Source organism: Amaranthus tricolor, chromosome 9 (assembly GCF_026212465.1).
Source record: "Amaranthus tricolor cultivar Red isolate AtriRed21 chromosome 9, ASM2621246v1, whole genome shotgun sequence".
In the NCBI taxonomy this organism is placed as follows: Eukaryota; Viridiplantae; Streptophyta; class Magnoliopsida; order Caryophyllales; family Amaranthaceae; genus Amaranthus; species Amaranthus tricolor.
Window position 1 is genome coordinate 9044856 of NC_080055.1, and position 21407 is coordinate 9066262.

Below are 21407 nucleotides of genomic sequence, written 5' to 3' on the forward strand. Positions count from 1 at the left end.
CAACCCAGATTTGAAGAACGTCTCATTGTGAGACCTTCTCACACAATAATTATTGTTTCAAAAAAGTCTTAAATTCGATTCTCATCAAATATACATTTTTTTTCAGTCTATTCTATAATAATCAAATTTTGAAACACTAATTGTAATGAGTGATGGTTCTCTGAGAAACACATTAAATATATGAGCTAAATAGTATTATTAATTTTTAAGAAAAAAAAAATTCTGAATTTTTTATTTTGAATTTGTCTCTTAAATGACGATCTCTCTAATATATGATTTCGAAAAGACACATGATTGAGTGACAATGGTTTGCAAACATACAATAAATGCAAATTATAAATAAACCGCCATTATTTTATTATACTCCTCCCACCAACCGACCTTATGCCTTTCCACAAATTCTCCATACGACGACCATCTTTTCAAATTTAAATCATTTTTATCATAGATTTTTAATATATATATATATATATATATATATATATATATATATATATATATATATATATATATATATATATATATATTAATCACACAAATTTTTTCTATATATGTCAAATTATTAATATGACACCAAATAAAAGGCAATGTTAGAAGATTAATCTAAAAAGATTGGGCGACAAATAAATATATTTTATAGTGGTATGTTGTACTAACTTTGTTTTATGACAGTTTCTATTTGTTTATTTTTTTTGATAGAGACAGTTTTTATTTCAATTTTATTCTTTTAAGTTTTGATTTTTAACAGTTTTTGATGATTTTGATATAAAACTTGAGCGAAATATGATTTGTATTGCTTTTGTTCTTTGATTTTGCCTTATCTAATTAGTAATTTACTTAAATTTTAACCTAATGTGACCATTTTAAAACTAATTAATTTAAAATTATTTGTTAACAAGCAATATATTTATTTAGTTTATTAAAGTGAAATACGGGTATTTACATATAAGAAATCATATCGATAATAACAATATCACTTATCCAACTTTAAGATTGTCTGATATTTGCTATAATTCATGGTTTATTATAGTCTTGTTTTTATGTACAATATTCATCTATAATTTTTTTATTTTTATATATGGGTCTTTAATTTGCTATTTTATATACGTACGTATGTAAGAGTCAAGATAATTAATAATTATGCGGAAGAAAATATTTTTTCCAAGAAAAACTTCATTAAATTTATACTGTGTAAATTTAATAATTTATTTAAATATATTATAATAAAAATCTCTTTGCAATAAATCTCCCAAAAAAACTCTTACATAAAATATTTAAATGTTACAATTTCAATATGAGAGAACATTTATATTAAACAAAACAAATGGATATGTATTGTATGATGACATGTAATATATTTATAAAATTTATTTAGCAACAATGTACTTAATAAATGTGTATTAATTATATATAATGAACTTTGATATTATTAATTAATAATAATTTTTCTCTGTACACAGGATAAAATTTTTTTCATGGTTACTGAAATTGAAGATGGAAAATAATATTATCAAGGTATTAATAATTCCACTAATTATCCTTCTAATACCACCAAAAATACATTCATGGGGATCATGGTTTGGATGGTCTTCCAAGAATCCTTCATGGAAGAACAATAAAATGGAAAGTAATTTGGTAGCAGAATTTTCAATGGAAGCTTTGAATGATCCAAATGCAATAGAATTAGTTGAAAATGCAAGAACAAAATTAGAAGGATTAAATCCATGTTGGTTTAATGCATATAAGAAATTATTTTCTTCATGTTCAGAAATATTTGCTGAAGAAGAAAAAAGAAGTAGGCTTGCTTGGTTACTTAGTGATTGTTTTCAAATGGATTCAGGAAGGAATTCTTTTCCTTTGTGTGATGAATGGAGTTGTATGATTGATTGTCTTAGAAAATTGAACAATGATGAACATAAGATTTATTTGGAGTTTTATCTTCAAACCAACACTATTTGCCATCAATTACAGTTGAGTTTTCTTCTATGTTAGATTTGTTTTCATTTATGTGGTTGATTTGATATTGATAAATAGAGATTTAGGGTAAAGTTGTCGTTATTGTTATCGTTTGTTATTTCTTTAATACTTTTTTTATAAAAGTATTGTTAGTCTATGTATATTTAGTTTGTTAAAGTGATCACTTAGAATTTTAAAGTGGTCAATTAGAAGAAATAACTAGTTTTATCTATCTCACGGTAAACAGTCTCACAGAAGACCGGGTTGTACGTACATATATTTTTATATAAATCTAGCTAATAGAGGGAAATGGTGCATGTTTTCCCCTTTTATGTGACAGGTCCAAGGCTTTTAAGCTTCAAGTAGAGGGTTTAGTGAATGACTTGAAAACCTCAGCATTATCAACACAAGAAAAACTAGAAACAATTGAAGAAAAATCAGAAAATCTTGTTCAAAACTCAAATCAAATACAAGAGTCAATCATAACAATTGATGAACAATCCCAGAAAGTGGGTGAAAATCTCAAGAACTTGTTGGGTGATTTTGGGATTGTAATGAGGCATTCAAAAGGGCTTAATGAGCAAGCCAAGGGGATTTCCTTGTCTCAAATGGAGTTATTAGAAGGACAAGGTTTAATGAAGGAGAAAATGGAGGAAAGTACTGCACATATTCTAGAATCTTCCAGTAATCTAAGACAAGAAATTGATGTTTTAGAGAAGAAAACAGGGGAAGTTGGAAAGGAAGTTATTAAGGTTGGAGCAGGATTATCTAAAAAGTTGCAAAATCTTCAAGGAAAAACAGATGATATTGCTGATATGGCTGGGATCACTGTAGAGAAGCAACATGAACTTCTTGTTGGGCAATCTGAGGCTCTTAAGGGTCTTCAATCTCTTACTGAATTTCAGTCTGAAGCTCTTGAAGAAAGCAGGTATAATGTATATATGCAACAACATTTCATTATTCCAATGTCATTTAATTAAGCGGGGTTTGAGGATCGGATGTATATAATCTTATCTTTGTTAGCAATAGCAAATAGATTGTTGCGTATTAAAAATTGGTATTAGATATTATTTGTGATGCTCATTATTTCGATGGGGCCAAAGATTTATGCATTATACACTTCTTACTTAGATGAAGTTGCACATTCCGTTTGCTTCGGATCAATCAGAAATAACATCTTGTTAGTTTTATCATTAACAACGGTAAAATTGCGTATACTGACCCTCCCAAACCCCATCCTAGGTGGGAGCCATAAATACATTGGAGTAATGGAATGAAATGGATTATATATCATCTGCAACAACATTTCGTTATTCCAATGTCATTTAAGTCATTTAAGTGGGGTTTGGGGTTAGATATATACCACCTTATCTTTGCCAGTGATAGCAAATAGATTGTTGCTTGTTAAACATTGGTATTAGATATCATTTGCAACAATATTTTGTTATCCCAATGTCATTTAAGTGGGGTTTGTATACAATCTTATCTTTGTTAGTAATAGCAAATAGATTGTTGCTTATTAAACGTTTGTATCAGATATCATTGTTATTCCAATGCCAATTGTATCAGACATCATCTAAAATTATGTGCGCTTCTTATTTGTCTGAAGTATTAGATAATGTTTGTGATTCAAGATTAATACGAAACAAACTCTGTTATTTCAAGGATACATATGTCTCTCCTAATGTTGATGACTTACTACTGTTTGATAAGATTGGATCAGAGTCTGGTGTAATTTGTTGATGATTGGGCAATTTTGGTTCATGTTTTTCAGGGTTAGTTTACAAGAAATAGTAGGATTTGCACATGGACAACACCAAGAACTGCAGGAGCAGCAGAAGCAGCTACTGCAGGCTCACAATCTTTTGGCTATTAATTCAAAATCAATGTTGGAAGCTCAGGTTAATTTTTATGCACTTCTAAACTGAAACATGAAGTAAAGTAACATATATTTATTAACTATGTGAAACAATCTCTTTGTTTTGACAAGAATAAAGTCAAATGTTCAATCAAACAGAAAAATGTGCAAGGGTTGCAATTATTGATAATCACTACTAAAAAATGAGAAAAGTGATGGCACATGGCCTTGCCATTTAAAAACTATATCGCTCGAGGGACGGCCTTCTGGGTCAATGCTAAAGAATTGGACGCTAAAAAAAAATCGACGCGCTAAAATGGGATATGACATTGGTGATTGTTCTGTCTCGTCTGGCAATGGTCGTCTCATCGCCAAGGCCGTCGTCTGTACTTTTTTTAAAAGGCGGCGACTTGGGCTGTCACCAACCCGTTTCCATTAAATGTATGTTTTGGCTACGATTTGGTCGTCGCCTGAGATTTGCCCATTAAGGCCAATTACACCCAATATCAGGCCAACACACGGTTTTTTACACCTTAGTTTTTCTGAAAACCTTATATCAACTCCAATGCAAGCACTAGGTTTCGTGGGAGTTTAACATTGGAATAATAAAATATCGTTATATCGAAATGATGTTGATTTTGTTTAACTTGAATTTGTAGGAAGCTTTCGAGTCGAAACAAGGAAATATGTTTAAGGCAATTGATAAGCTCTTTGCCTTGCACAATGCCATGCTACTTGAGTCAAGGCTTATTAAAGCTATTTTCATCTACTCACTCTTAATTGTGGTCATTTACATGTTCACTAGCACAAAGCAAACTTACTCTGTGAGATGTAGTCTTTACATAGGTATGCACTTCTTACATACTCCGAAGAACGGAAAAATTGATATTAATAATTCAACTTTTTACTCGTCCGATATGAATAATCTCATTTTTAGATTATTTTCTAATAATTCAATATTTATCCGTAATTCATTGTGAATAATAATTCTATCTTTGTCTTAGTTTGTTGGCAATATATTCTATTATTACTTATTATTAAATAGGTATGTTGTGGGCAATAAAGAAAAGCTTGATTTAATAGATAATGCCTTATTTAACCTGATATTTTCTATATGTTATAGGTCTATGCATTGCATTTGCCCTAGAGTGTGGAATACTACAGTTTTCAAGTATTGAGATTGAACAAAAAACTCAATTAAGAACTATAATTAAATCACTTCTTTGTGGTTTTGCTCTCATCCAACTTTTATACTCTTTCATCACTTACAGGTAAGTATCTATATATACATATAAAGTGACTACTATACCTACAGTTGTTCATTCGGGTTATCAGGTCACTTTCAGATTATGTGTTTCGGGTCAATTCAAAATCGGGTTTTGTGTTCATATTGATTTTTTAATAATTTCGAATTCATTTAAAATTCGGGTTTGGTTATAAGGTCATATAAATATCGAATCGTCTGGTCTGTTTTGAATATCTATGCCACTACCTCTTCTTGTAAAGAGTTTTAAATAGTAATGGATTATAGTAATTTGTTGCTTGTGTATGTGACATTGCATATGATGTTTAGTAGCTATAACAAGTTAATTTGAAACAACCACTTTGTTTTTACAAGAGTAGCTAGTCTAACACTGTATATCTGACTTTATAAAATCCTTTTATAGTGTGAGCTTAAATGAGATCCACTTGATGATATGGAGAGTTAAGATCGATCTCTCAATTACCTAAAAGAAATTAAGAGCTTATTATCTAATTAAACCGTTGAAATTACTAGATGGAGAAAAATAAAGAGGATTTTAGAACTTTGTTTTAAGGTAAATATAGGTGTCCAAATCTTTTTGTAGATAAAGGACCAAAGGAAATAGAGAGGATGCTTACACATATGAAGTTGTTTTAAAATAGTATAAATTTGATCAATAAATTTTTCCTAGTTAGGAGCCACTCAATTACATTTTCACTATAAAAACAATTTAATTTGGAGACAAAATCATATTTTGAGAAGAGATGTTTAGTGACAAAAATTGTGACAAAGGCTTTTTGTCACCATTTTTGTCACACCATTTTTGTCACCAACTAGCTATAAAACAGTTTGTCGCCTAATTTATCACTAGGATAAATCTTGTCACTATTTTTGTTACTAAGGACTGCAACACTTTTGAAATTCATTTGTGATAAAATAGGCAATAAAGCCTTTTGTCGCTAAGGTTTTTTTACCCGGCAATTAAATTTCGGACTTCAATTCAAATCTTTTTAAATTCATTCTTCAAATCTTAACTTACCATTTCATTCTTCAAACCATTTATCTTCTTCAAATTCTCTCTAACATCTTACTAACTTATCCTCCTCCTCTCTACTTCTTCAAACATTTTTTTAATTGTTCTTGTGGAATTTTGTCATGCTTTTCTCATCTTTTGACAAGTTTTCAAATTGATTATGGGTATGTTATTTTTGTTTATTTTTTTCCTCGCTTCTTCCATTTTCTTTATAATTTTCATGTGCATGCTTCAATCTGATGAGTTGTTTTTTTGGATCTAGTTTGATTTTTGTGGGTTTTTATTCATGATCTTTTTTGTGTGTTTTTTGTTCAGGATTTATGTTCATGATTTTTGACGTGGATTTTGTGGTTTTTTGTTCATGATTTATATTCATGATTTTTGATGTGGATTTTGTGGTTTTTTTTGTTCATGATTTATATTCATGATTTTTGATGTGCAATGATTGTTTTTGTTTATTGATTTTTCATCTTTTTGCTCTTCTTTTTTGTTCCTTTTTTCTTTTATTTTTTTTGTTTCATCTGGATTCTTTTGTTCATGTCCAGATCTGGGTTTGTTTTTTTGTTCATGTCCAGATCTGAGTTTGTTTGTTCTTGTTCTTCGCTTGTTCTTCGATTGTTTTTTTTGTTCATGAGTATTTAATTTTTTATTTAAGAATAATGTATTCTTTAAATTTCAAATTAATTACTTTTGTTATTTATATATAGTATTTAAGTATTATGAATAAAACAAAATTGAATATTTGTTATTATTGTTAAATAATAATAGTAATAATTACAATTATTATTTAATATTAATAACAAATATTCATATTTTTTTAATCTGGAAATCAGTTTAGCGATAAGTTTAGCGACCATATTTTTTGACGACAAAATATTTAGCGACAAACGGTTTTGTCGCCTTTTTTGTCGCAAAATGGCTTTTGTGACAAAATTAGTGAAAAAATTTGTCGATAAAGGTTTCTAAATTGTAGTGTTTCGACATCTTAACGTTTGAATGTTTTTTTTTGTTGCCTTTCTCAAATAGGAAAATCTCTTAACAAGTTAATTAGTCATGTTTGTTCCCCTCTAATTATCTCATTTTCTTAATAAAATTCTTTTTATGCATTCTATATGAATTACCAAGTGAATAACATGGTACACTTTATCAAAATTTACATTATAAGTTATTTGTATTACCATCCTTTAGAACGACCAACAATCAAACAAGCCGTTAAGAAATGAGATGTTTTGATTGAGATAATGCATGTAATTATTACTAAGTACATTGGGTTTTGGCAGGGATTATGAAGCACTAAATCACAATATGTTAGCAACTTTGATAGAAAAAGTAAATAAGATTGAAAAAGTAAGAGATTTTTCATTGGAAGATGACTGGGAAGATGATAGTCATATTGATTGGCTTTCATGGGTAGAGATGGATTTGCCTGAAGATTTAAGCATCAATGAAGATCCTGACTATATGCCACCAATACTTGATCAACATGTAGGAACTTCACAAAATTTTAAATAAATCATATTTTTTATTTATGTATTTCTTTATTTGATTTTGCTAATTTTTTTTAAAAAATGTTTTTATATATTTTTAGTGTAATTTTTCAATTATTTACAATTATAGAAATTCATGTAAGTATAAAATCATTTGTTCTACTATGCTTATTGGTAGCATGTGTTAAAGTGAGTGCGCTCAGGTAGAAATACTTATAACTTGGTATTATTATTTTTTTTCAATTTTACAACAGTAATTAAAAAATAAAAATATAGATTTATTTTTAAAAACTCCAAAATTAATTCAAATTCAATTCAAGAAGTTGTCAATATTGTCATCTAAGTTGCATATTTCCATTTTCCTTACTTACTTTAAACAGCAACTTGCATTTGACTGAAGAGATCCAGCAGCTTTTTCGATCTTTTTCCATGGAGGTTCTAATCGCTTTAATTGCTTATGTACAAACTATTAGGCTGCCTTCGAGTCACGGCTTAATGTACACCTGTCAGTTTTTTAAATTTAATTATAAATCAATCGGTGAAATAATTCGAAAATAACTTAAATGTTTTTTTTTAATAAAAAATTTGCGATAATAAAATACTATTGTAAAAACCATTAATCATTTTGAGTAATTCACGTTATTGTAAGTAAAGGTGCTCTAAACAGATCCGATGACTTGATATTTATCTGATCTTTAAATCAATTCCAACTTGACCAGACTTTAAAATGAATTTAAAATTATACAAAAATAAATATAAACGCAAAATTCAATTTTAAACTAACTATAAACATTGAATCTGAAATCGAACCGATGATTTGCGATATATATTTTTTTGTTATGGAAAAAGTACTTCGATATATGAAAACAAGTGTAAAACTCTCACGCTTAATATTCATGACCACTCCTGCATTATTCATCCGTGGATAACAATTGAAATATTCCATTCACTCCAAAAAATTATTACACGTTGCCTTGTTTGTTTGTGGAATGCATAACCGTGACTTATGAGCTATGTCATTCATCTAATAAGACTTCCCTCCCACTTGTTCAAGCTAAGGTATATTAGTAATTTGTACATCCTTTATATTAATTTGAGAGAAAAAAAAAAGAAAAAAAAAAGGAAAAGTGGATAAACTTATCATAAAATATTTTTTACGATTAATTTATATTATTATTTTATTGTAGATCAAGTTCATATAGACTTATTTTTCAATCTAAGAATTAATAAATTTTTACATAAATGCGAAACTATTTTAAAGTCAAACTAAAATCAAATGTCGTTACAAAGTTAGATGAATATTGAGTCTTGTTCGACACAAATATCAGATTATAATTAACAAAGCTCAAAAATTGAGTTGTTAATTCACTAGCACCCAAACAAAGACTGAGTTCAGTCTATATAAGGAACACATCATCATAACTTAGCTTGCATGCATGGGCATTATTTATAAAAAAATCTCATGGAATTATCATGGGTTTTGATTGTTGTAACATCATGTATTACATTTAAAATTGCAACAATCTTACTAAAACTTTCCTCAAATAATTGGAAACCCAAAACAAATAAATTAAAATTATTACCACCGGGACCTCAAAATGTTCCTATCATTACCATGCTCATATGGTTAACAAGATCTCTTAAAGAATCACAAAGAGTTCTTAGAGAGCTTAGCTCTAAATATGGTCCAATTATCACCTTATCTTCCTCTTCTTCACGTACAGATATTTTTATATCAAGTCGATATTTGGTGTACGAAGCTTTAGCTAAGAAAGCTACTATATTTGCTGATCGTCCTAAGGAATTTCTTTCGAATTTACTTAATAGTAATAACCAACCATCCATTACATTAGCCAATTATGGTTCGTTATGGCGTCTTTTACGTGGTAACTTGACGTAACAAATCTTGAATCCTTCTCGGATTAAAGAATTTGAGTCTGCTCGAACTTGGGTTCTCGACATTCTCCTCGATGAACTTAGAGTTTGCACTTCTGGCTCGAGCTCACATGAAGGTAACTAATTATAGATACTTCTTTTGATTCTTTGGATCTTGTTTTTCCACCCGAGAATTTTTCAATTTGAAAGAAAGATTTAAATAAGATTTTCGCAAATCTGTGACAAATTCTAAATAGTCAACACACACAAATTCTTGTGAGAGACGGTCTTTTTGAGAGATCATCTCTAATTAAGTCGGCCCATAAAGAAAAATATAAAGTAGGCACTAATTCTTAAATAAGACGGTCTCACGGTGATACCATCTCTATTGGGTTGCGCCAATATATATATTTTGTCTTAAAATAATCACTTATAACGTTAAAGTGATCTCTTACAATTTTAATATAATTACTTTTTATAGTCTTAGAATGATTACCTATAGCCTTAAAACGATTAATTATGATCTTAAAGTAATCAATTGAAGAAATGAGATATTATATGGACCCGTCTCATGGTGAGACAGTCTCATACAAGACGAGCTGTAAACTTTTAAATTTAGCTTAAATATACTTTCTCCCTAACTAAAAAGATAGTCCGGCCCATTTGTGTGCTATTTGTTCTCTAGATATCTCTAATTATATATAATATGAAGTTATAAAATCTAAATATTATAATAAACTTTACTGTAACAAATCTATTCAAATAAGATTTCACATGACTATATTTTAACTTGTAGATTAAGAATTAATTACAACTTTTCAAAAAAAATTAATTGACAATGAAAAGTATGATTAGTATCTAAAATTCAAATAAAACACCCTTTTAGTTCTTGAGAAAGTACATTATTGAAATACCACAAACTCAATTTTTTTCTAAAAAGGCACATCAAATAAACACAATAATAATTTTCCATTGACAAATCTAAAATATGCAATTGGGCCCTTCCGTTGCTAGGCGGTGATCCCTTCGACCTACTCTCAAGTTCGGTTCTACTATATGTAAGTGTGTGTTAGCCGGTCTCCTAACAAACGTCTCTCTGTCCCAGTTTATTAAAGTTTAATACATTTTTTTTTACGGCAAACTTCCTGTGAGACGGCCACATACGTGCGATCATTCATAGGTCCAACTCATACTTTTGAAGTTGCCATTTTAAAACTTAGATTAGACATTTTAGACTTTGAAATAGACATTCTAAGTCTTGAATTTGACAAACTTTAAACCATTGGAATAGACATTCTAAATTTTGAAATGAATATTTTACAATTAGGGTAAGTAAGTAAAACATAAAATTAAGGGTTGAAGTAAGGGTTTTAAGAGTTAGAAGTGGCATTTTAAGTAGTGGAACGAGTGTTTTAGGTGTTGAAGTTAATATCTAAAAAATTAAATTAAACCTCTAAAGAAGGAAAATTGAGGCTTAGAGTAGAAGTTTTAAGCTTAGAATTGGATTTTTAATTCTTTAAATAAGTGTTTTAAGTCTTTAAGGCTTGAGGCTTTAATTCGGCAAATCGATAGCTAATTATATGAGTTCGTTGCATAGTCCACTGATCTCATTCAAGACGATCTTATATTTGTTTATCCTAAATTTGCAGGTGAAAAGAAGAAAGAAATAGTGAAGGTGAAGGAACACTTTCGTTATGCAATGTTCCACTTACTCGTTCTAATGTGTTTTGGAGACAAAATGGAAGAATCTAGAATCAAACAAATTGAATCCACTCTTCAAGAATTATTATCAGCTTTCTTTTCACGTTTTTGGGTTCTCAATTTTAGTCAACGTTGGTTGACTAAAATTATATTCCCAAATCGTTGGAAACAATATTATTCCATTAAGAAAAAACAACAAGATCTTCTTATCCCTTTTATTAGGGCACGTAAACAATTCCAAGAATCAACCAAAACAAGTGTAAATAATTGTTATTTAGACACCTTACTAAATTTAGAAATCCCTATAAATAGTAATAATACTAATAGTAGTAAAACTAGTAATGATGAACATGATCAAATTAGGAAAACAAGGAAATTATCAGAAGAAGAAATTGTTAGTCTTTGTTTTGAATTTCTTACAGGAGGAACTGATTCAACATCGACTACATTAGAATGGATAATGGCTAATATTGTGAAAAACCCGAAGATCCAAACGGATCTTTATGAAGAAATTAAAGGTTATATTGGGGAAAATGCAAAAAAAGTTGAGGAAAATGTACTTCCTAATTTATGTTATCTTAAGGCAGTGATTTTAGAAGGGTTAAGACGACATCCACCGGGTCATTTTCTTTTGAACCATGGTGTGACCCAAGAGGTTCATTTGGATGGGTATGTAATACCCAAAAATGCATCTATAAATTTTGTGGTTGCGGATATGGGTTTGGATCCGGATGTGTGGGTGGATCCAATGGAGTTTATACCTGAGAGGTTTTTGAAAGGTGGCGATCATATTAAATGTGGATTATCATAGGGAATTTGTGGATGAAAATGGGGTTTTAAAAATGATGTCGTTTGGAGCTGGAAGAAGAATCCTGGACAAGGTTTAGCTTTGCTACATTTGGAATATTTTGTGGCTAATTTGGTGTGGAATTTTGAATGGAAAGGTGTGGATGGAGACGACATTGATTTGTGTGAGAAACAAGAGTTTACTATTGTAATGAAGTATCCACTTCAAGCTCATATCTCCCCTAGGAAAATCATTTAAAAGATCAAATTAAATAAAGAAGGAGAATTTATATAGATAATCTATTATCTTTCAAACTCAAATATTAGTCTATGTAATCGCTTTTTTTCGGATTGATCAGGTTTTGACATTGTTATTGTTGTCTTCAGTGTTTGGAGAAATAACTCTATGGTGATTGGTCCTAAAACTAAATACTAGCTTGCTATAATAAATTAATTTAAATATGTAAATGAAGTATTAAGTTTGATAATAAAGTTTGACATTATTGGTGTGGTTATTTCTAAGAAATTGTTTTTTTATGTCAACTTTTCATAATTGTTAAAAGTCATTTGTTATTGTTTAATTATGTTATTTATATTAAAAAAAAAAAAAAACTTAAACGTTGAGTTTTAATATAAACTAAATTATCGCTTTAGATTGAAAAGTTGTATATGTCGATGTGTTTTGATCGGCCATGAAGCGTTGAATTCTTAGTCATTGTAATAGTTGACATATTGTCGCAGAATATGGTAGTTGTTTTTTCTTGCTTATGTAATCGAGCAATATCATTCTGAGCCAGACTGCTTCGCATGCTGCGCTTGTAGATGTAATGTACGATCCGCTTTTGATGATGAAAATGCCTCCATTGCCTGCTTTTTGGATCCTTGCTAGAACATGCATCCACTTGTACTTTTCTTGTCATCTATGCTTTTGGCCCAATCCCTATCTGTGTATCTTTTACGGTTAAAATTTTCTTTTGTCTCGTACATGATTACATACTTCTTCCTACCCTTGATTTATCTGAGAATTCTTTTTGTTGCTGGTAAATGATCCTTCTTTGGCTCACTCATGAATAACCAAGACGTGATATTTGGTCTTGTGTGGGAGATAAATAAGTGAGCCAAATAGGTTTTGATACATTGCTCCATCTACTTTTGGTTTGGCATCATTTTTGGATAACTTCTCATTGAGTTCTATTGGTAAAGGTAGTGGTTTGTGTCGAATTTCTTTAGTAGATTTTTTATATACTTCTTTTGCGATGAAAATATTTTTCCTGTGCTTTGTTTGACTAGTACATCAAGGAAGTATTTCATTGTTTCGAGGTCTGTCAATTTGTGTTCCTTCATTATTTCCTTCTTGAATTCGTCGATCATTGTTTGATGTGTGCTTGTATAGATTGAATCATTTACGTACTAGCAAAAGATAAGAAAGTCGTTTCTTAGCGTCTTGATGTATAATAACGGTTCACTTGGAATTTTGATGAAGTTATGTTGATACAATATCCGTCAACGTTCCTATATTTCATGCTCGAGGTGCTTGCTTGAATCTGTAGAGAACCCTTCGAAGGTGATATACTTTATCTTCTTTGCCTTCGATGATATAGCCTTGTGGTTGCTCGACATACGCTTCTTCGCCGAGTTCTTCATTTAGAGATGCTAACTTTACATCGAGCTGACACATTGGTATTGTATGTTGTGTTGCACGTTCAGAGTGCCAAGAGTATTTTGATTCTCTCCCTACGAACAATTGTAGCGTACACTTTGTTGAGGTTGATGTTAGGCTTTTGTGCGTATTCTTTAGCGACAAGCCTTGTTTTGTACTTGTTTATAGAACCATTATTGTTATGCTTCACCTTGTAAACCCACTTAATACCGATGACTTCTTTGTCAGGTGGCTTGTCAACCAGTTCCCATGTATGATTTTGTTTTTCTTCTTAATTCCTTCATTCATGACCTTGATCCATTTCTCTTCTTATGCTACTTATTGCAATGTTTGTGACTCAATATAGAAGAGAGCCATCATGGCTTGTTCACATTGATAGTCTTGAAGCGATGCTACTGGAAGTCAATCACGACTTATTGTGTTTAAGTGTTTGGCGGTCTTAGTTAAATAGCTCTGGATACAAAATATAGAAAATTAGTTATTATATTGTGTTCTTTGATAAATATCGTAGATTAGGATATCAAAATATCACACCAAATTCAGTTTTCATGCCCAGAGTTGGAGATTGTGGTGTTTTAATGGTTCACAACTCATTAAACCAGAAAAATAAAATTTCATGTCATTAACAGTACAAACCTATATGAAACTACATAGGTACCATAAGAGTTTTAAAAAATTGTCTACCATGCTAACATTTTGAAGCTAGAAGAATACCATAATAAATTTCCCCAACTTATTTTACTTGGTATAATATTTTACAATGAATGATCTATTACTTTTATATATATATATATATATATATATATATATATATATATATATATATATATATATATATATATATATATATTGCTGTGAATTTCAAACTTTGTTTAGATATGCTATATCACATAAATAATTAAGAACAATATCAGCCTTTAAGTTTCCAATTCGCTACTATAAAGGTGTTTGAGATTTTAAAAATAAGAAAAAACAATTTACATTAGAAACACTTAAAAAAAAAGGCTAGTTAAACTTATTTATTTTGCCTAGGAGAAATGTGGGCATGGAGTGGATTCTTCATTACAACAGTAAATTCTTGGATTTCAGACAAATCAACCTCATAGCCTTCCACTTCTTTCCATTCAAAGTTCCAAACCAAATTAGCCACAAAATACTCCAAATGTAGCATGGCCAAGCCTAGTCCCGGACATATACGCCTGCCCGCTCCAAAAGACATCATCTTAATTTCGCGACTTCCTGTAAGATCAAATTCTTCACAATTTTCGTCTTCTGATAACTCTAAAAATCTTTCGGGTTTGAATTCTGTCGGGTTCTCCCAAATCTCAGGATCCATATTCATATCCGCAACCATGAAATTTATGATCGAATCTTTAGGCACAATGTAGCCACCCAACTCTGTGTCATGTGTCACACTATGTGGTAAAACAAAGTGTCCTGGGGGGTGTCTTCTTAACCCTTCTAACACTATAGCCTTAAGATAAGGCATTTTCGACAATTCATCTTCGCAAACTTGTTCCACTTCTTCTCCAATTACGCGTTTGATTTCCTCGAAAAGCTTAGATTGGATATTAGGGTACTTAACAAGATTTGCCATGATCCATTGCAAGGCTGTTGAGGTTGTATCAGTACCAGCAGTGAGGAATTCAGAACAAAATGAAACTAGTTGCTCTTCTGTTAACTTTCTCTTGGTGTCACCCTCTGGGATCTCAAGTGCCAACAAGCTATCCACGTAACAATGGACCAACCTGCAATGATTTACGATGAAATGACTCATTAAATCTCGTGTATTTTATTTATGTGAAGTTGTAGATGACGTTTTCTATTAAAGGTTAACTGGAGGTAACCTCTTTGTTTTAACTAGAATAAGGATGTGTATATCCGACTCCCCTCAAATTCCTCATAGGTTATGTTACCGAGACTTGGGTACTGATGTTGGATACTAGTACGTGTCTAAGTGTCTGATACGTCTAAATATTCAATTTTATACCTAAAATGAACTGTCTAAGTGTCATACCAATGTCCAAGCATCAAGGATCGGACACGGGTACGTGAAGCAAAATGAAGAGTCCGAGTAACATAGCTCGTAGGTGAGAGCCATTCAGTGAGCGAGTCATGAAATGGGTGGGGACACAATTTGGACAAGATGCTCTGATAGTTGGCCTAGCCCATGATTCACCTTTAGAAGCTAGAACTAAACTACAAAGTGTTGTTTTTGGTAAGTTAAATGAGTTTCCATAGTTTAATAAAGAAAAGTAGAAATTTACAGTTGTTTGGTTTCGGGTTATAATGGATATATTATGATGAAATGACTCGTTAAATCTTCTTCAAAGTTGTCACCCCTTTTTTTTAACAAGATTAAGGATGTGTTATAAGTCACAGGCTTGCGAGTAGTTGCAGGATTCACTCTCTCTGAGGATCTTTCTTGAGCCGAGGAACTCTTTGATCGCATCCTCGTTTATGTGTATGGGTTGCGGTCTTCCTTTCCTCCCCAGACCTTGATCATAGTTCATATGAGCGGGATACACTGGGTATGATAATGATGATACCTGACTCTCTCAAACTCCTCGTAGGTGAGAGTCATTCAGCGATAGGATAATGAAATGGGTGGGGACACAATTAGGATAAGGTGCTCCCATAGTTGGCCTAGCCCATGATCCATCTTTATAAGCTAGAAACTAAACTACAAAGTTTAATAAATAAAAGAAAAGAAAAGTAGCAATTTACCTGTTATTGTTCTGATCACAAGGGAACTTAGCCTCCTTAAGAAGGTTCATCCTTGATCTAATCTTAGGAATGAAAAAGTGTTCTTGTTTCTTTTTCATGTCAAACAATTCGTTCCAACGTCTACGAAGCAAAAACCGAGTAAACGAAGGCCAAACATTGAGTATTTGAAATCCATTAAAGGATGTCAGCAATCTGTGCTGAATTGCTTCAATCTCTTTAATCTGATATTCATCCAATTTATCCCCAAAACACATAAAAACAAGCAAACAGAACATGGCAAACCGAAAATGATCCATCACCCTAACACCAACAAAATGATCTGAATTTTCGAGATTATTAACAAGAATATCAAGTGCCCATTTTCGGGCATGCCCAAAATCCTTAGCCTTAGAAGGATGCAAAATCTGAGCAGTCAGATTTCGTCTAAATAATCGCCAATTAGGCCCATAACTCGCTGAGCTTATATTGTGCTGATTACAAGACATAATCTTAGATGTAAGAAGTGGCTTAGGACGGTCAGAAAATACCGCCCCATTTTGAACTAAGGCCTCGTGAGCCAAAGAACGACTAGAAATGAATATGACAGGAAATCGACTCATGGGAACACTCATTATTGGCCCGAACTTGGAGGATAGTCGTTTGAGTGCTGCCTCGCGTTCTGTGGATAACATACTGAGCCATTGCACACGGCTAATGATGCCATAACCGCGAGGGCCTGGAGGATGTTTCGGTTTTGATTTTGATTTTGATTTTGATTTCGGTTTAGTTAACATCAATGAAACAAAACTCTTTAGTAGAACAGCAATACATGTTGTTACAATGATCACAAACCATGCTTCCATTTTTGGTGTATGTTTGATTTTTTTTTTTTTCTGTTGATTTATCTTTAGATTGTAAGGAATGTTTCTCAGCCATGTAATTTTGATATCTACTTAAACCCACCAAAATTCTAGAAAATAGAAGATATTAGAGTGTGGTCATTGTTGGCCCATGTAGGGATACAAACTACATATAGAAAGACAAAACATAAGATCACAGGATAGCTTTTATCTAGTTATTTTCAATCTTTAGAATCCTTGCAATATGTCCTACGTTTTAAAATAAGCAAAAAAAAAAAAGAAAAAAAAAAGAATCTACGTATGTTTTATTTTAACATGGTTTTTTTTGGCAAAAGCACTACTATTTTTTATTAATTTTTTTTATTTGATTACAGGATAGGCCGTGAAAAAAGAAAGATTAGACTTAGAATGGAACTCGGGATCTTACTTGAAAAAGAAATACTTACTCTAACTGAGAGAACTCGATTCTTAAGTTTTTTTATTAACCTTATTATACCATTATGATAATAACTCCACTTAGTATTTTTTTCGTAAATTATATTAAATATCTATATTATTTCACTAAATATTAATCAATAAATAACAATCCTAGATTGCTAGTAAATTATTTATTATAAATTAAATAATAATTCTATTAACTACATAATTAAATAATACTTATATTTTACTAACATTATTATTAATAAATTTATACCTCATTTAACTACTTTATAATTAAACCATAATACTCGATTATTGAGAATCATGGATTGACCTATTGAATGAAGATATTCTCTTTCATCCTTGAAAATAGAGTTTGATTTCCACCGTCTACAATAAACTCAACTCCCCTTTGTAGTGGATTCTCTTTAGTCTAGAATCAAAAAACTTTTCTCTTTACTCTAGAATCAAAAAACTTAGTACCCACTTATTACCTCTAAATCAATAGCACCATTCAACTCAAATTTGTGAGAATTTTTTGAGTCAAATAGTGCTATTCATGGTGCATAGAGTAATGCAAATTCTTGTATTGGACTGTCTGAGACATGTCTCATACTTCAATTAAATAGCCCAATAATAGAAATTTTTAACTTTTAGGCTTCTTGTTAAAGGTCGTCTCAACGTGAGACAGTCTCATATAAGACGGGCTGATAGAGTAATTATTTGATATTTCTATATGGCCCTTTTATTTTTTTAAAAAAATCCAATGATTCTTGTTGTTGTGTATTGTAATACATGTTTAATTAAGTTGGCAGCCTTATTTTTCAAATGATAAATTTCTCCCCAAGTCATATTATTGTTAACATTTATTTTTACTAATAAAAAAGAATAATGAATGAGGATTAGAAGTACTAAAAGACAGGGCAGTTTATGTGCTTTAGCCTAGGAGAAATGTGGGCATGGAGTGGATTCTTCATTACAACAGTAAATTCTTGGATTTCAGACAAATCAACCTCATAGCCTTCTACTTCTTTCCATTCAAAGTTCCAAACCAAATTAGCCACAAAATACTCCAAATGTAGCATGGCCAAGCCTAGTCCCGGACATATACGCCTGCCCGCTCCAAAAGACATCATCTTAATTTCGCGACTTCCTGTAAGATCAAATTCTTCACAATTTTCGTCTTCTGATAACTCTAAAAATCTTTCGGGTTTGAATTCTGTCGGGTTCTCCCAAATCTCAGGATCCATATTCATATCCGCGACCATGAAATTTATGATCGAATCTTTAGGCACAATGTAGCCACCCAACTCTGTGTCATGTGTCACACTATGTGGTAAAACAAAGTGTCCTGGGGGGTGTCTTCTTAGCCCTTCTAACACTATAGCCTTAAGATAAGGCATTTTCGACAATTCATCTTCGCAAACTTGTTCGACTTCTTCTCCAATTACGCGTTTGATTTCCTCGAAAAGCTTAGATTGGATATTAGGGTACTTAACAAGATTTGCCATGATCCATTGCAAGGCTGTTGAGGTTGTATCAGTTCCTGCATTCAGAAATTCTGAACAAAAACTCACTATTTGCTCTTCATTTAGTTTTCTCTTGGTGTCACCCTCTGGGATCTCCAATGCCAATAAGCTATCTACATAACATTTTTCCAACCTGCAACCACAATTTTGAAAGTGATTTTCAATTTTGAATAGAAATAATGATTTACAGTTCTTTTTGGTTTCGAATTATAATGGATTGTACATAAACTACTTGTAAAATAATGTACAGTTATTATTTGTGTGAAGTTGTAGATGATATCAGCTATGAGGGTTTATCGCAAAAGTAACAAAGGTAAAATTAACGGACAATCCCAGTATCCTCACAAGGCAAGGTCCGGGATGAGGGATTTTCTTTTTCTGAAAGAGGCGAACATACCATACTAGTACCCTTCAAGAAGGGAGTAAAGAGGGATGTGCGCAGTCAAGAAACCCCCCAGCTGATACCTGCACCCGGCAGGGTCCGAACCCTAAACCTTCTGCTTGACATGCAAATGCTCTACTCATTGAGCCATAAGCGCTTTTGATTTATCCAAAACAACCTCTTTTGTTTTTCAAGAGTAAAGTTGCATTCATCCGACTTCTTAAATCTTGCATAGATGGGAGCTAGTTAATGACATTGGGGTAACGTAATAGTTAGGCGAACACAACTAGAAAGCTGTTGAAGTTGTTGGCATGGCGGGCCTAGCCCATGATCCGAGTGCACAAGCTAGGAACTAGCCTAAATGTTGTTCGATATACAACTGTGACAATTTCTCATAATTTCCAATAATAGGCCCCACAATGAAAAGACATAAGAAATTAAACTAACAATTTACCTGTTCTTCTGATCACCAGAGATTCTACCCTCCTTCAGAAGGTGCTTCCTTGATCTAATCTTCGGAATCAACAACTCAGCTCGTTTCTTCTTCATGTCAAGAAGCTCATTCCAACGACTGCGAAGCAAAACCCGAGTCAAAGATGGCCACACATTGAGTATTAAAAAGTGATAAAATGATGCCAATAACTGGTGTTGTATTGCTTCGATCTCTTTAATCTGACACTCATCCAACTGTTCCCCGAAACACATGAACACGAGCAAGCTGAACATGGCAAACCGAAGATGATCCATCACCATCACAACATCAGAATGATGTGCACCACTTGAATTTTTCAGACTGTCAGTCAGTATATCAAGTGCCCATTTTCGGGCATGCCCAAAATCCTTAGCCTTGGAAGGGTGCAGGATCTGAACAGTCAGATTTCGCCTAAATAATCGCCAATTAGGCCCATAACTCGCTGAGCTTATATTGTGTTGGTTACAAGTCATAATCTTATCAGTAAGAAGTGGCTTAGGACGGTCAGCAAATACCGCCCCATTTTTAACTAATGCCTCGTAAGCAAAAGATCGACTAGAAGTGAATATGACAGGAAATCGACTGATAGGAAGATTGATGATTGGCCCGAACCTGTGGGTTAGTCGTCTAAGTGCTGCCTCGAGTCCTGTACATGATGTACCGAGCCATTGTAGTTGTGTGATGATGCCATAGCCTCGAGGCCCTGGAGGAAATCTCGATTTGGATTTTGTAAAGATCAATGAAACAAAAGGCTTAAGCAGAGCTGCAATGCATGTTGTTACAATAATGAAAAGAAACCATGTTTTCATTTTAGCAGTGTGTTAGTGTTAGATTTTCTCACTTAACTTATATGTAAGATTGCAAGGAATATGCTTCTCAATAATAATACGTAAAAATCCATGTGAACGACCATTGAAACTAATTCATTATTCCCCTCTATTCTTTAAAGTTATTCTCATTTGTCATTTTAGGTTGTTCTATATGTTATTTTCCTATATATATATATATATATATATATATATATATATATATATATATATATATATATATATATATATATATATATATATATATATATATATATATATATATATATATACTCATTTTAATATTTTAACAATGCTTATGATTTTAACATATTTTTTACTAACTTTATTTAACATTTTTATATTAATTATGATCTCCACATGTTTTCCACTAAGTTTATTTGAATATTTTTTCAATAGTTGTCGTGTTCATATTTTTTTCACTAACTTTATTTTAATACTATTTTTTAATTTATGGTCCCTATTTTTCCTCCATTAAATTTATTATTCAATTAAATAATGTATCCAACATCTAAAAAATTCTATTTTTCTTAAATTTTATGAATATTTTTTGTGAGACAACTTTAAAAAAAAATAAAATAATAATAATAAGAAAAAAAAAAGGGAGTTTAG

General features: G+C 31.5%; 3 protein-coding genes and 1 pseudogene across 3 annotated transcripts; 2 read left to right on the plus strand and 2 right to left on the minus strand.

The window, feature by feature from the left end:
- Positions 1-1278: 1278 nt before the first annotated feature.
- Positions 1279-7602, plus strand: LOC130823215 (protein GAMETE EXPRESSED 1-like). The gene is made up of 8 exons (XM_057687845.1): positions 1279-1349; positions 1461-1515; positions 1769-1876; positions 2253-2884; positions 3731-3857; positions 4474-4660; positions 4938-5085; positions 7371-7602. Exons 1-8 carry the CDS (start codon positions 1279-1281, stop codon positions 7600-7602), a joined length of 1560 nt encoding a protein of 519 aa, XP_057543828.1.
- A 1437-nt stretch (positions 7603-9039) lies between these two features.
- On the plus strand, positions 9040-12228 carry LOC130823216 (cytochrome P450 89A2-like; annotated as a pseudogene).
- Positions 12229-14448: 2220 nt separating this feature from the next.
- Positions 14449-17411, minus strand: LOC130823655 (cytochrome P450 89A2-like). Its single transcript, XM_057688369.1, has 2 exons — positions 16327-17411; positions 14449-15347 (listed from the first exon to the last, which is right to left on the minus strand). The coding sequence occupies exons 1-2, from the start codon at positions 17166-17168 to the stop codon at positions 14615-14617; spliced, it is 1575 nt and encodes a 524-aa protein (XP_057544352.1). The 5' UTR covers positions 17169-17411; the 3' UTR covers positions 14449-14614.
- A 917-nt stretch (positions 17412-18328) lies between these two features.
- On the minus strand, positions 18329-20848 carry LOC130823656 (cytochrome P450 89A2-like). Its single transcript, XM_057688370.1, has 2 exons — positions 19951-20848; positions 18329-19247 (listed from the first exon to the last, which is right to left on the minus strand). The coding sequence occupies exons 1-2, from the start codon at positions 20775-20777 to the stop codon at positions 18497-18499; spliced, it is 1578 nt and encodes a 525-aa protein (XP_057544353.1). The 5' UTR covers positions 20778-20848; the 3' UTR covers positions 18329-18496.
- Between the last annotated feature and the right edge of the window lie 559 nt (positions 20849-21407).

What these genes read in the sequence shown, in the direction of transcription:
- LOC130823215 (XM_057687845.1), top strand. Translation starts at nt 1,279, where the DNA reads ATGTTACAATTTCAATATGAGAGAACATTTATATTAAACAAAACAAAT. An exon ending in GAAGCTCTTGAAGAAAGCAG is followed by an intron (nt 2,885 to 3,730) that starts GTATAATGTATA and finishes CATGTTTTTCAG; the next exon opens with GGTTAGTTTACAAGAAATAG. An exon ending in AATCAATGTTGGAAGCTCAG is followed by an intron (nt 3,858 to 4,473) that starts GTTAATTTTTAT and finishes TTGAATTTGTAG; the next exon opens with GAAGCTTTCGAGTCGAAACA.
- LOC130823655 (XM_057688369.1), bottom strand. Translation starts at nt 17,168, where the DNA reads ATGGAAGCATGGTTTGTGATCATTGTAACAACATGTATTGCTGTTCTA. An exon ending in TGTGATCAGAACAATAACAG is followed by an intron (nt 15,348 to 16,326) that starts GTAAATTGCTAC and finishes AAATCATTGCAG; the next exon opens with GTTGGTCCATTGTTACGTGG.
- LOC130823656 (XM_057688370.1), bottom strand. Translation starts at nt 20,777, where the DNA reads ATGAAAACATGGTTTCTTTTCATTATTGTAACAACATGCATTGCAGCT. An exon ending in TCTGGTGATCAGAAGAACAG is followed by an intron (nt 19,248 to 19,950) that starts GTAAATTGTTAG and finishes TTGTGGTTGCAG; the next exon opens with GTTGGAAAAATGTTATGTAG.